The sequence below is a fragment of the Scleropages formosus genome, chromosome 25 (genome assembly GCF_900964775.1).
Source record: "Scleropages formosus chromosome 25, fSclFor1.1, whole genome shotgun sequence".
Taxonomy (NCBI): Eukaryota; Metazoa; Chordata; class Actinopteri; order Osteoglossiformes; family Osteoglossidae; genus Scleropages; species Scleropages formosus.
In genome coordinates this window covers 7,139,110-7,155,522 of record NC_041830.1, presented here as the reverse complement: position 1 = coordinate 7,155,522, position 16,413 = coordinate 7,139,110, and the positions used below count along the sequence as shown (strand labels likewise).

At 47.2% G+C, this 16,413-nt stretch overlaps 1 protein-coding gene across 6 annotated transcripts; it reads left to right on the top strand.

The window, feature by feature from the left end:
- Nucleotides 1-1,387: 1,387 nt before the first annotated feature.
- rasl10b (RAS like family 10 member B) lies at nt 1,388-14,947 on the top strand. Of its 6 annotated transcripts, none has more exons than XM_018741933.2 (5): nt 1,388-1,852; nt 3,245-3,326; nt 3,639-4,175; nt 9,377-9,501; nt 13,238-14,947. In XM_018741933.2, the coding sequence occupies exons 3-5, from the start codon at nt 3,885-3,887 to the stop codon at nt 13,506-13,508; spliced, it is 687 nt and encodes a 228-aa protein (XP_018597449.1). In that variant the 5' UTR covers nt 1,388-1,852; nt 3,245-3,326; nt 3,639-3,884; the 3' UTR covers nt 13,509-14,947. The 6 variants fall into 6 exon arrangements, with proteins under 6 accessions (XP_018597449.1, XP_018597446.1, XP_018597445.1 ...); XM_018741930.2 differs by having other exon boundaries at nt 3,245-3,343; XM_018741929.2 differs by having other exon boundaries at nt 3,245-3,369.
- Nucleotides 14,948-16,413: the final 1,466 nt, after the last annotated feature.

Genomic DNA, 16,413 nt, shown 5'->3' with positions numbered 1-16,413 from the left:
CTTAAACAGCTCAGTTTCATACCATTAACACACCAAGATGAAGCAATGGAATGCAGGAATTACCTTTAAAAACGTGAAGAATCTCAGCTATTTGGGGTATTTTTATTAGTTTCATACCGGCTAAGGAGGAAAAAAAAAAAAGTGGTAGCTGTCATAAAGAAAAGTAATATTTGATTTGATCACATTTTGTAATCCACTTCCCAGTTGAGAGGATAGCTAGTAGTGCAGTGGTTAGAGTTGCTGCCTTTGGACCCAAAGGTTGTAGCTTCAGTTCCCCACCCCTAACTATAGTACCCTTGAGCAAGGTACCTACCCTAAACTGCTGTAGTAAGGTTATCCAGCTGTATGAATGGGTAAATAATTGTAACCTTAACATTGTTTCTCACTTTTGAGAAAAGCATCAGATAAATGTAAATAATGTTTTTGTTTATGCTCATATATGAAGCCCAATCTCCCCGATAACCCCTAAAGGTATAGGAATAAAGGGGAAAAACCTGTTGCAGATATACTTCTCGGGTAATGGAATGCTTATTTGACATGTATTTCACAAGTATGAAACAAGTGGTTGCTAAGCAACAGTAGAGCAAGGATGCTGTTGCTAGGAGACAGCCGCTGCACTGCCCGTCGGCGGCGGCGGCGGCGTTTACACATGTTGGATATTCTACAGTGAAATGCACCTCCGAGGAAAATCGTGCACTTTATATGAGCTTCAGTTCTCACTAAAATGTGAACTCAGTGCCGCTAACAGAAAATAAAAGGGGTTCGTTATTTTGTTACTTAGTTAGTAGTTCAAGTCAGAACCTGCCCTGAACGAAAAAATTTCCTCTCTCATAAAACAGTTTCCCTTCATGCGACACGCGGCCGTCAGTTAAAATGAGGATTCGCCGCGAAAGGGTAAAAATCCACGACACTACAACATACTGAGTTAATTTCCCACACGGGGCCTCCCGCTCTTTTTCGGATGTTCCTCCGGAACTGAACCCCAGCGAGTCAAGAAGCGGAAAACCAAGTGGCTCGTTTGGTTTCTAACATCATTTTATTTCTCCGAGGTAACTTACAGTGTCAGATGAGCTCACGCCTACATAAGACAGCGAGGCACGTTTAGTAAAGCCGGGTCAGTACCTTGAGCAAGCCGGGGGGGGGAGGTACACGTACCGGCGTCCGTACACAACTTGTTGTTGTGACAAGGATTCGAGCCAACAACAGCCCTCACAGAACGAACGTGACGACCCTACACACTACCAGCAGTGGCATTTCGCGGGCTTCGCACTTTGCGTCCTCAAGTTATTCCACAGCACAGCAGCAAAGAGAAGCCTCGAGTAGCTTAGCCTTAGCTAAGTGACCGGGCGGGCGATGCGATGATGATGATGATGATGATGATGATGATGGCTACCGGAAAAGTTGAGGAGAACGACGCAGCGCTCCGAACTTAGTGACACTGACAGGAAGGTCTAGAAAAGGAGTCGCCGGGCGGGTCAGTACTAGCGGTCTGTCGGACCGGTCCGCTGTGCGCAGGATTCCCGCCGCCTCCTCGAGCGGCTCTCCCTCCCGCGTGCTGCTGCTGCTGCTGCTGCTGCTGCTGGTGAAGGTCGCGCGCGGGACGCTCTGCGCGGGGCTGCGTGGACGCGGCGCGCTCGCGGCTCGCATCGGTCGCGTGACGATGTCTGTCTGTTCGCCCGTCCCCTGGCAGGAAGGAGGAGGAGGAGGAGGAGGAGTGCGATGAGGAGGACGCCTCCTCCGTGGGCTACACCTCCCCGCGTCCACCTGAGCGGCTCGAGCGGGAGGCGATCCGAGGAACATCGGCAGCGGGATTCCAGTCCGCGAGCAGCATCGCACGAGCGCACCTCTCGCGGTGAGTCCTGGCGCGTGCCCTCATGCTAGCGCGTGTTACGTAATACCGGCTACATTTGCACTGAAACGACGCGTTTAGTAGGTGGTCGTCGTCACCCGCGTCTCGTGTTCATGTGTGAATATTGAGGTAAATGTAAATATAATAACGTGTGAAATTTGACCACATTTGTTGGAGGAAGTGAGAAACCCCGCGCCCGCCCCTGAACTTGTTGGATTCTAAGGTTTTGAACATGCTGTGTGTGTGTTTGGGTTGTGTGTGTGTGAAGTTGTGCTTGGAGCTCTCTCTGTAGTGGAGACTGGGCACGGTCAACATTGTGGGCCAAGTTCCAGAAGTGCGCTTGACCACTAAAGCCGTGGTGGAAGCCTTCGCCTCAGCCTGCGCTGAAGAAATGAAAGTTTTTCCCTGTGGGAGAAATGAGACCGGTGTTGAAGAGGATTCCTTAGCCGCAGCCTTTGTGATGGGCTTTGGGCTCCGGCGCTACCGCCATCCATCCCCGCTTTGAATAATAAAAGGAGACAGACGAGACCTCCGGCCACGTCCACCGTTGCAGTTAATCCGGCGTGACCCCATTTGAGGGAATTGCTGCACACCCTGCTGTCTTCACGCAGATGATGCGATGGCTAAATAAAGCAGTCGTCATTCTCGGAAAATGTGCTTTCGCTCCAGCGATGATTCCTGGCTCGGATGTGCGGGATTCTTTCTGCGTTCGTATTGATTGTGCGGATTCTGTGTTTCCAGCGTCAGAGAAGAAGCCTCTTGCCAGTCCCGCGGAGCCTTCAGGACGTGTGAGGAGGAACCGTGCGAAGGACGCTCCGATGCCAAGATCAAAATACGTTGACGGCACCTTGCTGCATCATCCTCTCGAGCATCCCTTCAGAGGGCTTAATTTTTAATTCATTATGCTGCCGACCTCATCGCGCTGGCTGTGTAAAAAAGCTTTTGGTCAGCGATGAAGACGACTTGTGAGGGATGAGGGAATCCTTAAACGACCGTGGGTCTCTTGCCAAGGCAGAGGGCAGGAAAGGTTTCGGAAAAGGGGTAGTTCTGTAAGTTCAGGGACGGTTTTACGGCGGAGTTGTTGGAGGCGACATCTGTTTGTCGGTGCCGTGAAACGCGTGCCGTGCGTCCTTCGTGCCGCACCGGGTTCAGCCAAGATCGGCAGCTTTCTTGGCACAAACTGGGCTGGCGCAGCAGGCTCAGCCTTTCTGGGTCACTGGGAAACAGACCAAGAGTAGTGAAATTGTAGGCCCGCGTGCCCCCTGTGTGAAAGAGGCATGCAGTCGCTGCTGGATTTGCCTGGAAATGAATGAAGAAGGAGAGGGACATGAGATAATCGATGTTTTTGAAGTAACTTCGTGACTTTTTTTCCCTTTATATATTGATTACCGGCAGGATTGGGTCAAGGCCACATAGAGACAGAAGCAGTCAATCGAGGAATTGCAGATGCATCCACACACATAAAACGGGGCAAAAGGTCAGGATTTTTCGAAGGTGCGATTGCTCGCACCGTGTAAGAGGTCAGTCATGCAAAAAGGTGCCCAGACGTTCCAGAATTTGTCTGAATTGCCATGCAGATGTTAATGTCATATCTCCATGTCTTCTAAACCGGGGCCCACTCGTTAGCATTCACGTAGTTTGGGCATCACGATGTGCCTTTTTGTCCGTGTTACTTCTCTTTTCCATCCTGGCATTGACCGTATTGATCCGATTTTGCTGTTGCTGAAGAACTTGATCTGTCAACAATTGCCTGCATCTCTAACTGGAAGTTTTCATCCACCTTCGCCAGGTGTAAGGATCTGAAGCATCGTGCAGACTGTTTAAGAAGACCATCAGAAGAAGGGGTCCTTCTCTTCGGCTGAAGACGTTGCTATGAAGTGAAGGTTAAACGCTGAGATTCATGTTGGACGGCTGCCGTCTTTTCTCCCTGTCCCCGGTGTCCTAAGGGCGTTGGCTTATGAATGGGACTGTGCCGCGCCCGCTGTCACCGCCCGCGCTTTCATTGTGACTATGCAGTATCCGGATGCCACCCTGAATGCATTGGCCTGGGGTTTGCGAGAACAGGGAGGGTGGCGCGGCTGGCAGAGGGCGAGGTGGAGGCAGGGCCGGCATGCCGCCGCCTTTCAAGATCGCAGTGCTGGGGGCGCAGGGGGTGGGCAAGACAGCCGTCGTGCGCCGCTTCCTCCACGACGAGTACAGCGAGACGAGCACACCCAGCCACACGCGGAGGGTGCACCTCTCTGCGGCAGTGCTCAACGGGCACGTGCATGACCTCCAGATCACAGACTACCCTGCCATTCCCAGCTTCCCCGGCAGCAGCCTGCAGGTGTGCTTTCGTCATGCCGCGCACACACACACACACACACACACACACACACACACACACATTCCTATACACTCCAGGCTGCATTATTGACGCTACATATAGGAATCTGTGGTCTCATCTGGGAATTTCTGCACCTTGCTTTGTACAATGGTCACATTCCACACCAAAGGGGATTTAAATGTTAACTTTATATGATTTTGGTGCAATGATGGGCTGTGCTATAAATACTCAAACTCGACTTGCTGTTCTTTTTAATACACACAGTGCTTTGAATCCACCTACAGGGAACTAGGGAGAGCCTGTTTCTCACTCTCATGGTTTTAACAGCCCGTTCAACAAGGAGCAGCTCGATTCTAAATCTCTTATAACAGGAAGCGAGTTGCACGTTTTAATGAGCCATTTCATTAACCTTAAATTTGATATCGTCAGAGACATTATCAGCCTTTAATGTAAGAACACTGTCGTTAAACACTTTTCCGCTGATTTGTTTCGATACTCATTCAAGCTTCCAAAGCGTTTCGCACAGTGACACTTTAAGTGAGGTCGACATTATGATTCTTCTTTTTTTTTTTTTTTGAGATTATCATTTCTTATCTATTGACAACAAATCTCCTCGGAGAAGAAGTTCTCACATTTATTCTATATTCCCCTGTAGTGCTGAAATTGCAGTGTTACAGTGAAGGATAGTTTTTGGGACATTTTAGAACAGTTTTAAAAATTATTTTAACCCATCTTAAATTTGATCCAGGTAGCTGCAGGGAAAACTCTCTGTTTCGCACTATTAACAAGCATCCCTGAGCCATGGCTCTAGATTACTCTAGTTATTGACATCTATTTTTAGGGTTCAGTTTGTGAATTCTGGATCACTGCTCAGGATTACTCTCTCCCAGGAGACTATATTGCAAGAACTTCCGTAATTAAAGTTCTGCTGTTTTTGCAGTTTGGGCTGCCGTGCGTGTTGTGGACGGGAGACTCGGAGATGGAGCTGCGCACCTTAGTCAGCGCCCGTGTGCCCTGAGCGCAGTGCGCGCGCCGCTCCTCACCACGGTGCTTTATTCTGGCTGTGCAAAATTTAAACCCGTTATTTGTCTCGTGAACAACCGTATGATCTATGGCTGACTTAATGAGGTCCTTGTTGAAGATATCATAAACGAAGAATGGGGTCATATTTCAAATCTCGAGCCGGCGACGCAGTTGTACAAATTCCACCGACTAATGGGGGATCAAGGAGAGTGCAGGGCCCTAATGCAGTAATGATCCTCCTCTGAACCTCTGTTAATCTGTGCTATTAAAAATGTCATCGCAGGAGAGCTGCCAATGTAGTGTATTACCAGCATGAGCAGGTCGCTGTGTCTTGAGTTTGATCTGCATGGCCACGATGGGACAGAGAGGCAGTAAGAGGCCGCAATAGAGCAATCCGTCTGCCTGTAACAGAGCTCATATTCTGTGTTTCCCAGAGAAGGATTACCAGAAGAGCACCAAGCAACAAGCAGGTAATGTCAATAGTAGGCGGTCTGCATAAACAGTCTGAGCGTCTTGTGGGAAAGAGTATAATAAAGAAAACGTACAGTTTGCAGAAAGGCCAAATCCCTAGCAGGCATTAAGCGAATGTTTGCTATGTAAATGTAATGTGCTGTGCTGAGCACCACTGCTCTCTTTGCGTGGTAACTGACAAAAATGCTAGCCGAACTTCTTATATACTGTATTTTAGATGCGTGTTGGTCTCTGTAGATCACAGAAAGGCAGATTGCTCACATGTATATTTTTGCTTATCGTCTAGTCACAACAGTACAAAACCTAATCCTAAATTCCATCAGTTTGTTGTAAAAAAATCGAATTTCTGCTGCATGTTAAGAAAAGCTCCCAGCAACTCTAGGCATCCAGTATAACTGATTCCCATAGTTAATATTTAAAGATAGATATTACATTGGTTACATGTAGCAGTAACAAGCAGATTTTTTATTGTCTTGATAAATTTCAGTGAGTGGCAAATTTACATTTATTCCTTTAGCTGATGCTTTTCTCTGAAGCAACTTACACTATTAGTTTACCTACAATTGGAGCAATTACTGGAGTTACTGGAGCAATTTCAGGATAGGCACCTTGCTCAGAGCTACTACAGCTGGGAATCAAACCTGCAACCTTTGGGTCTAAAGGCAACAGCTCTAACCACTATTACCAGCTGTCCCCTATTAAATTTCACTCTTGTTTTATATTTCTCTAATGTCCTAAAATTAGAAAGTTACAGGACGATTTTAGAACAGTTCTTGAATTATTTTCAGTTTTTTGACCTGTTTTTGATTGATTCGGGTAGCCGAAGAGAAAATCCCGTTTTACCATGGAAAAAAAAACAGCATATATGGAGTTTGTTATAATTTTTGACAAAAATCTCACACCGGCAGTGTGGATAGTCCAGATGAACATTAATTTCTTTACTTTCAATCCAATGCAGTGTCAGAACAGTTACGCTTCCTAATTAGACAAATAGATATTCTTATAAACAATGAGATGTATTGCAGAATTATGACAGCACACACATTTAAGCACTTGAAGACCTTTGTGAACATGTGTGTGTGTATAATATATGTACATACACAGGCTGAAGCCACTTGTTCCAAGCAGGGTCACGGTGAGCCAGAGTCTAGCCCAGCAATGCAGGGCATGGGGGGAGCAGGGGGGCACACCCAGGACAGGGCACCCCAAGCAGGACTCGAACCCTAGGCCTGCCAGAGAACAGAGCCCACCGCACCACACCACTGTGCCCCCCAGATATATATATACTTGTGGAATATTTTAACAGATTCAATTGTTATGTTTATAAAAGTAAGTATAAAAATGACTTGCTGGAGTCTCCGTCAGAAAAATACAGAAAACCAGTAGGTATTCACCATCACTGTTTTTATGACAATTCAGAGCCAATATCACAGAAATAATACTTCCTTTACCGTGATATTCCCCGGTAGGCCACAGCTTCCACAGCTCCTGCTGAGGTGTTCTTCGTTAGGACAAGTAGTCGTACACCATCCTGCGTCCAGGAATTTCCTAAAGCATCGGAGTAATTGCTTCCACACAAGTGACATGTGAAAGTTGTTTGCTTCTTCTTATTACTTTGTTGACTGTTTTTCCAAGAAAAAAAAACAGAATGCCTCTCTTTGTTTTGCTAATTTTATCCCCAGGCATATCACAAGTTGATATGTTTACTGAAATTAAATATTACCGTGACGAATTGAAATACAAGCAGCCATGTGCAAGCAATCGTCTGCACAGCTTGTTACAAATCCCACTAAAAATGAAATTACACACTTATAATTAGGGAACGAAAATCCGTCTTGAGCGGGGCGCAGTGGTGCAGTGGCACAGTGGGTTTGACCAGGTCTGACCAGGTCCTGCTCCCTCAGGGGTCTGGGGTTTGAGTCCTGCTTGGGGTGCCTTGTGATGGACTGATGTCCCATCCTGGGTGTGTCCCCTCCCCCTCCAGCCTTATGCCCAGTGCTGCTGGGTTAGGCTCTGGCATCTTGCGACCCCACATGGGAGAAGCAGTTCAGCTGATGTGTGTGTGATGATGAAATCTGTCTTGTTTCTGAGATACATCAGCCTCATTATGCAAACTACTGGTTGTTGGTTCAAGTCCCCTCATAAATCTTGGAGTACAGTGCATAACCTGATTATTTATTATTATAAACTATACTGAATTCTTTGTAATGGAATGTATGTTGCATGCAATGTGATGGTCTGTTGAAGATGAGCTTTTCTTCTTCTCTCTCTCTCTCTCTCTCTCTCTTCCTCTCTTTTATGTGGACTGTTGCTGTGTCTCACCTCCCTCTGGCCTGCGAGGCAGTCAGCTGGGTCAGAGATTAGTATCCCCTCTTGCTGTCAGCCTACTGAAAAACAGTCACCCATCACCTGGCACAGTGCAGACAGTTTGCTCTAACCGTCATTCATCCATCATCTGTTTACAGGGACGGTGTCCCTCCACTGAGCGATAAGAGTAACAGCCTTACTTTATTTATTTTTTGGTTTTACCCCTTTTCCTCCAGTTTACTCATGGCCACTTACCAGGTTATTAGGATTCTGCTTTGATACACAACACCTGTACAGGTGGTCCCCGATTTACGATGGGGCTACATTCCCCGAAACCCATCGTAAGTCGAAAATATTGTAAGTCGAAATTGCATTTAATACACCTAATACGCACCTCTGCGTGGCAGACTGGGAGATGTGGATCGCTGTCGCTGCCCAGCATCACGAGAGAGTATCACTCCACATATGGCTTGCCCAGGAAAAGATCAAAATTTAAAATTCCAAGTACGGTTTCTACTGAATGTCTATCGCCAGCTCACCATCGTAAAGTTGAAAAAATCGCAAGTCAAAGCATCGTAAATCGGGGACCACCTGTACTTAGGAAGGAGACCAGGCACGCAGCCCCTATGACGCACATGCTGCGAGCCATCCGTTTCTTCTCTTTTTTTGGGTTCCAGGTTTCCTCCACATTTGCAGGAGAGTCGCACTTGCCCTTAACCACCTGCAGGCCTACGGGTGCTGGTTGTAGCTGTCAGTGTGAGCAATGAAGAGGAGAGAACCCCAGCCATTTGATCCTCCCAGAGGAGCTGAGAATCTGAATTCAGGCTCCCATGATAAGACGCACAGCAGTGTGCCAATGTGCCACTGGGGAGGGCAAATATAATAGCCTTATTTAAAATCAGAGCCACACCGGCTGTAATTTAGCCTGTCAATTCTTCATAATTATTAATTATGACTTGGTAATTTTTTCCTTTTTGGCCACCCCTGTCTCTGCATCATAGCTCAAATTAATTGCCGGCAAAATGGGTAATTGTTTTGCTGCTTGGTTTCTTCAAAGGCCACAAGCTAGAAGAAGTAGTTATTACTAAGGGAATGCAAGGAGATTCGTGGTGCTTTGTAGTCAGACGCACTCATTCACTCGAAATGGCACGGCTCGACGCACGTTATGAAAGAGATGCTATCATTTCGATAATGATAACTTACTCGAACCCCGGATATTATCATAATAATGGATGTGCTAAGATATAATTTGGTCTTAAAGGTTTAAAGGTCTCCAGCGGGCTCTGCATCTTCGTCTGTAATTATGTGTCTGTGTTCCAAAACTTTATGAATTTTGTACCTTTTCCCTCTCTCATTCCTCTATGTGCCACTGGCCTGTCCATCTCTGTGCGCCTCCCCAGGAGTGGACCGACTTGTGCTGTAGAGGCATTCGCAGCGCTCACGTGTACATCCTGGTTTACGACATCTGCTGCTTTGACAGCTTCGAGTACGTCAAGACCATGCGCCAGCAGATCCTAGAGACCAGGTACATGTTTAGCATACCAATGGACACCCCCCATTACCCCCACCCCCCCCTCCACAGTCACCCACTCGGAGCCCCGCTCCTGATTTCCATGCGAGGAGCGCTCTCGAGAACGGTTTTACATCAGCGGACCATTCAGTCCTTGCCGGTAGGAGTGATTGTTGTGGTTGTGCGTCATAACATCTTCTATTCTTTGATAAAGTTCTTGCCAATAAACACAGAATTCTTCAATGATATGATCAGCATTTCTGTGCTGTGTTGTTTCTCTAATAACAGTTGAGCAGTTTGCTGCATTTTCTTCACTAATTTTAATTCTATTTTTTTTTTTAAAACATCTAGTATTACTGGGCTGCTAATCTAAACTGACTTGAAATACATGATAAAAGCTCAGAGAAATCAAACATGAATAAACTAATATGTTCTTTGAGACAAAAGCAGCTGTGTTTTGGGACTCTAGTGACCCTTCTATCCTCCATGGCGTGGATTATGATCAACAGCGTATATTCGTATCTGAATTAGCACATAAAAAACATAAGAAACGATCTGTTCAGGGCCGGAATGGTCTTGAGCAAAAGCACAGAGATCAAATCTTGTGGAGCACGCTGGAAAATGAGGTGCTGTGAGATTGCCGTGAGAGATTACCGTGTCTCTCCGGTGATGGAAGGGAGGCATTTTGACGGTGAGTTATCTCAACACAAGTCAATAGCTGCCAAGCAGGAGGCCAGAGATGTGTCTGTCAGGGGCGCGCCAATTGATTCTTGGTGTAAATGTGTCCGTTGTATGAGTGTGATTGCGTCACCGTGGCGACAGAGAAGCATGCAGTAACCTCTGGGAGAGGGATTAAGTGTAGAATTGATCTTAGTACAGGTGGTCCCTGATTTATGATGGGGTTACGTTCCATGAAACCCATCGTAAGTCGAAAATGCATTTAATACCCCTAACCTACAGAACATCATAGCCTAGCATACGTGCGATGGCCATTACAGGCTTGCCGCCTCCCTGCTGGGCAATTACCTCCAGTTTCTCCTCAAGACTAATTGCCTTCCTCTTCTTCTTCCCATCAGTAGCAGGAGACACAGATTGGCATTTCTGTGACATTATGGATGCACAAAACACAACACAGATACAGGGGGAGAATCTGTATAGTGACCGCGTGACAGACTGGGAGGTGCGGATCGCTGCCGCTGCCCAGCATCACGAGAGCATATCACTCCGCATATCGGTTGCCCGAGAAAAAATTAAAATGCAAACTTCTAAGTATGGTTTCTACTGAATGTCTATCGCCAGCTCAGCAACGTAAAGTCGAAAAATCCTAAGTCAGACCATCGTAAGTCGGGGACCGTCTGTACATAGTAATTAAGTAGGCTATCAAACCCCACTTAGAGCAGTTTTCCCTATGAAGGGGTTATGTCTGCTGTTCATCACAAGGACAGTACACGTCTCTCATCACAGAATGACATTTTGCCTTTAATCGTGAGTAATTCTAAATGGACTGAACCATTTTTTTTTTTGCGTTTTTAATCACTCACCATTAAATCTTTCTGGCCTCTGTGGTTCGCAGTATGTGCGAGAGTGACAGCTTTCATTTGTTTATGCCTGCCTGTTCTGTGCTCTTCTTCCTGGGTCATTTGCGTGAGGCCGGGCAGTGAGCTCCCGTCCCGCGGCCGCGGGGTGTGCACTGTGACAGCTGCTACGGCCACAGGGGCCGATCCACGGGTGCCGCATCCGGCTCATTTGCCTTCGCCTTCTTCTCCGCATCTTCTCTTACCCACAGACAGCAGACAGTGTTGGGCGAAATCCATGCCGGTCACCACCGGTTTTTGTGTCGCGGCGCCACCTCTGTTTCACTGTGGCCCTGGGGCTTAAAGGCTTATGATCGCCAGTAAATCACTGAGCGAGAGATTAAAAACCCAGCTGATCCACATGAGCAAATGAGGATTGGCTAAGAAGCCGTGGGGTCGGGGGGATATTAGCGGATTGTCGATTGGAACGGAAGGGAGCGCACATCTATAGGGCGAAGTCTTGGAAGAATGGGTCGTTTTCCAACTGGAGTGCCAACGGGAAGTGAACGATGTCCGGCAGAGGCGAGTGGACCTTAATGTGAATGCAGCAGTGTTTGATGGGTCTGCCCTTATTCACCGACACCTGACAGGAGGCTGCAGTGTCCCAGTGTCCCGCTGTGACAGCCTGTCGTCGGGGCTTCCGACCCAAGGCCGTCCACGGCCCCGAATAAATGCATGAAACCTCCTGAGGAGAGACACGTTGACTGACACTCTGCAGGATGGGACAGGTGGAAACGGCAGGTCTCTGGCGGCTCCTGAAGCGTGTGTTCTCAACTCGCAGCCAACATGCTATGCACGGCGCTAATAAAACTGGAGCATCGGTGGGCTGAACTATACATATAGCAGTTTCATCCTCCCCCTGCTTATTCCAGCTAATTTAATTTAATTTAATTCACGTGTAGTCGTACCTCGAGATTTGCCCATTTGGGTTCCAAGAGTTCAGCTTTACGAGGAGGTTCAATTAATGCCACTGCTTTGGCTTCTGAGGTGTTTCTTGGCTTTTATCCAGGACCGAATTAGGATTTTGCGTGCGCCCCACGCAGTCTTCTTCACAGATCTACTTTGACTCCTGCTGCATTAAGTTCTCGACCTCCATAAGCGCTTGTTTGCTGGTTTCACTTGTTCTGATCCCAGTGATCGCAGCCCCTATTCGGACCGTCCACACCCTGCCCACTTGTTCGGTGAGCGTGAACTCATTTGCGTTGTTTTCGTTGATTTCTTTTGCCTTTTCTGTTCTCTTTTGCGTGTTTAAGTGCACTTGTCTTTACTCTGAGTTGTATGTCGCTTTGGAGAAAAACATCTGCTAAATGAATAAATGTAATAGTACACTTACTAAGGGTTGCATTAATGCATAAATGTTCACGTCTGTTTTGTTAGGTGTACAGTATGTAACTGCTATGCAAGAGCTGAATGACTGCGGTACTATAGAGTAATATACAGTATTATAGAATAATTACACACACACACACACACCATCTGAAACCGCTCGTCCCATACGGAGTCGCGGGGAGCCAGAGCCTAACCCAGCGACACAGGGCGTAAGGCTGGAGGGGGAGGGGACACACCGAGGATGGGACGCCAGTCCATCGCAAGGCACCCCAAGCGGGACTCGAACCCCAGACCAACCAGAGAGCAGGACCCACTGCGCCACCACACCACCCTCATTGAGTAATTAATGAAGGGAATTTACTGTATGTGTGTGTGTGTGTGTGTGTGTGTGTGTGTGTGTGTATGTATATATATATATATATATATATACACACATACCCATTCGTGCCAAATATATATATTTTTGGCACAAATGGGTATCGATTTTTGTGTTCAGGAAAACATTTTTTCTGACTGTACTTGGGCACCTGTGGCGGAATTCATCTTTCTATTATTTTATAGTTACTCTTTTGGTGGTCAAAGCTGAACTATTTCCGGCGCAATCCCTTTGTCTTCACCAAATACACAGGGTTTACTGTGATTTAACAGTGCGTCTTGTTACTGATAAAATGTTTGAATGTACAGGTGTCATCGTTTCTGGAGATTTATGGAGATGTTCCCTGGGATCAAAATGTAAAACTGTGGTATCGCCCAGCGCCTTTAGTTCCATTAGTTAACCGTACCGGGTATTTTTCAGAGTCTTCTCTGGTACGCCGGCCCTTGTAACGCTGCGATTCATGTGCCAACAGGGTCCTGGGCATGGCTGAGACGCCCATCCTGATCGTGGGGAACAAGCGGGACCTGCAGCGCGGCCGGGTCATCCCGCGGCACAACGTGTCTGACCTGGTGCGCAAGAGCTGGAAGTGCGGCTACGTGGAGTGCTCGGCCAAGTACAACTGGCACATCCTGCTGCTGTTCAGCGAGGCTCTGCGCAGTGTGGGCTGTGTGCGCTGCAAGCACATCCACGCCACCATCCGCTTCCAGAGGGCGTTGCGGCGGGAGCGCTGCGCCCTCATGTAACCTCCCAATCCCCCCACGTTTGCTGAATAGCCCTGGGACAAACGCTCACACCATAAGGGGCTACATGCGATTTCCCCTGGCAGTCTGCGGTCCACGTGACTGCTGCCGTAAGGCGAAGAGCCCCTTAGCACTGAAGAACCACTTAGCCCTGCCCTGTCGCCATGCTGCGAGAGCAATCCTCATTTTTCGGTACGGGAAAACAAAATGAGGTCTGTTCTTGGTGGACTCGATGGATTCGAAACACAATACGGCATCTGGGAATTCCGTACAGCTTTGCGAGGTCTGCGATACTGACCGTAAATGCAGATCTGGGTTCGTAGCTACTGTGAAAACATGGCCTTGATGCACCCTTGCCGTTGCTCTAGTCTGACTTTGGGCGCCTTTAAGGAAAGCTGACAGCGTCTATCTTCTCAGCGCTCAGCCGCCTTTCCCGCATGTCGGGAGGGCGAAGTCACGTTGAAGTACAGCTTGATCGACGCAACAGAAGAAGAGCATCGTGCCCCGAAGCAGCCCCCGCTCAGTGTTGCTCCTAACGTTTTCGCTCCCGGAATTAAGTTCCCCCCATCGCTCGTGCTCTTAGCCATGTCGTTGAGTAGTCAGCGTTTAGTCCGTCCCTCACAGAAGACCTGTTAATTACTCCCGATAAAATGCAATACGAGAGGCAGTCAACGAAACAGGTACGTTCAGTTTTGCTTGTGCCGTGAATTACGATGTCCTTCGGTTGTAATGATACTTGGCGAGGAGCTTCCGCACCACTTGTTGTAAACTTTTCATCGAGAAGATCGGTGACGTAGAGCAGATGGGTGGGTGGATGGGCGCATGGACAGATGCGGTGAGTCCCAACACAATAACTGAAGCGTAATGAGTGTAACCGAGGCCCTCTGGGCAAAGAGCCCCTCTCTGGGTGAATTTAAATGTTTCAGCATATATTTTGAGGTCTGGGTTTGTTATTCTTGTGGCCGAGCCTCTCTTAAGACTTTGTGTTTTTCGTTTATTCCGATATGAGATAAACCTGACTTTGATGTCACAGTGACGTGCATGCCCCAGGAGACTTGTTTGTACCTGTTCTGCCTTGTTACCATGGTTGAGACAAGCACACGTGTCCTCCTCCCAGATTGCGTTGGGGACATCTTCTGGAACCTTCCGCTGACCACTTAGCATCCCTTGTGTTGCGTGCGTGAGGGAAACTCTTCAAATTGTTTTCTTGGTATGGACTGTTGCCTTTGCCTGCTGCCACTTTTTTTACCACATGGTTTGTTACAACGTGCGCCGTGCTAAACCGCTGTGGTTTAGGGCAGGGAGGTTGATGTAAAACTGACTGAGTTTCTCAATAAAAATTGTCACTTGTGGTTCATTCTGTGACCCTGAGAACCTCTGTTGGATTTTGCTTACTAGCTGTTCTGGGCTTGTCTCTGCGGACAGCTCTTGGAATGATGCCATCGCCCCTCTTGGGTAGACGAGGGACGCTCACGTAGCGCTCGCGCGGCTCCCGGCCTCCATCCTTCCGGGTTCAGGACTCAGGATTCATATTTACTGCACTTCCCTGCATTACAAAAATGCAATGCAGATTTAATTTGCGAATTGTAACAGCCTACGAAAGCAGCATGCGTAAAATCAGTGCAGAGACACCCTGCTTGTTTCTTGCTCGGTTCACCTACTCACTTTCTCATGCTGAGAATTGAGATCTATGAACTGCATTTTAATGAAGGAAGCATTTATACTTTGCTGAATAAGTGCTTTCCTCCAGCCTGGCTCTCGCAGGAAGGTCGCATTTCGTGTGATGCATCACAATCAAATCTTTTGTTCTTAAGGTAATTCTCTAATTACTTTTAAAAGCTGCCTTTTTCTGAAAAGGAAGTCAATATTTTTGAATATTTAATTACAGTTTTCTGTCTTTATAACGAAAACAAGACATTAAGTGCTCACGCTAAACAGACTTCATATAAAGACATTTCTAAAGTATTCATCGTCCGTTTTCAGTTTTGCATACGGTACAACTCAAGATATCTGTAATGCTGTCTCTGCAAATGAATTAAGACAAATAGACCGAAAGCATGACATTCATCATGACTGTTCTTACTTGGACGTGTACTTCTTACGTATCTACATGTTGTCTGGTTTAGGATGAATAATTTGTCTGTTTGCTCCGTCTTAACTCTATACGGCCTGGTATTAATTTCAGTAAAAGGTCGCTGCGCATTGGCTTGCCTTACCCTTCAGGTTCTTCCTATGCAAATTTAATAAGTACTCTACTTTTTAGAAGTTATCCTCACTGGATAAAAAAACCACTTGGATTTACATTTATTTATTTAGCAGACACTTTTCTCCAAAGTGATGTCCAGTGAACTCTATGTAGTTTATCAGCCCACACACCTTATTCACCGCGGTGACTTACACTGCTAGATACACTACTTACACTGGGTCACTCATCCATACATCAGTGGAACACACACTCTGTCACTCACACACTATGGGGGAACCTGAACAGCATGTCTTTGGAGTGTGGGAGGAAACCAGAGCGCCTGGAGGAAACCCACACAGACACAGGAAGAACATGCAAACGCCACGCAAACTGAGCAGGGATCAAACCCACATCCCCACACCACTGTGTGAGACAGCAGCGCTACTCGCTGTGCCATCCAGATTCAACAGTTTTTACACATCTAAGGCCTGATGATGATATACAGTGTTGCCCCATCTCCCTCTGAACAGTAGAGCAGTAGGTTTCTGCAGCACGAGTTACGGTATAGATACAGTATTTATTTAGAAGTGCTTGTGACAGCTCCTTTGCACTTGCTGGTCTCATGTGTGATCAAGTTCATTGATGAATGCTGCTCCCAAGGTTCTGACAGTAGACCGATATCAACAGAACTCCAGAAGGCACCGATTCCAGCTGTTCTGGAAA

Coding starts and splice junctions, on each gene's coding strand:
- rasl10b (XM_018741935.2), top strand. CDS start 3,885: ATGCATTGGCCTGGGGTTTGCGAGAACAGGGAGGGTGGCGCGGCTGGC. Junction 4,176..9,376: donor TCCCCGGCAGCAGCCTGCAG/GTGTGCTTTCGT, acceptor GCGCCTCCCCAG/GAGTGGACCGACTTGTGCTG. Junction 9,502..13,237: donor CAGCAGATCCTAGAGACCAG/GTACATGTTTAG, acceptor ATGTGCCAACAG/GGTCCTGGGCATGGCTGAGA.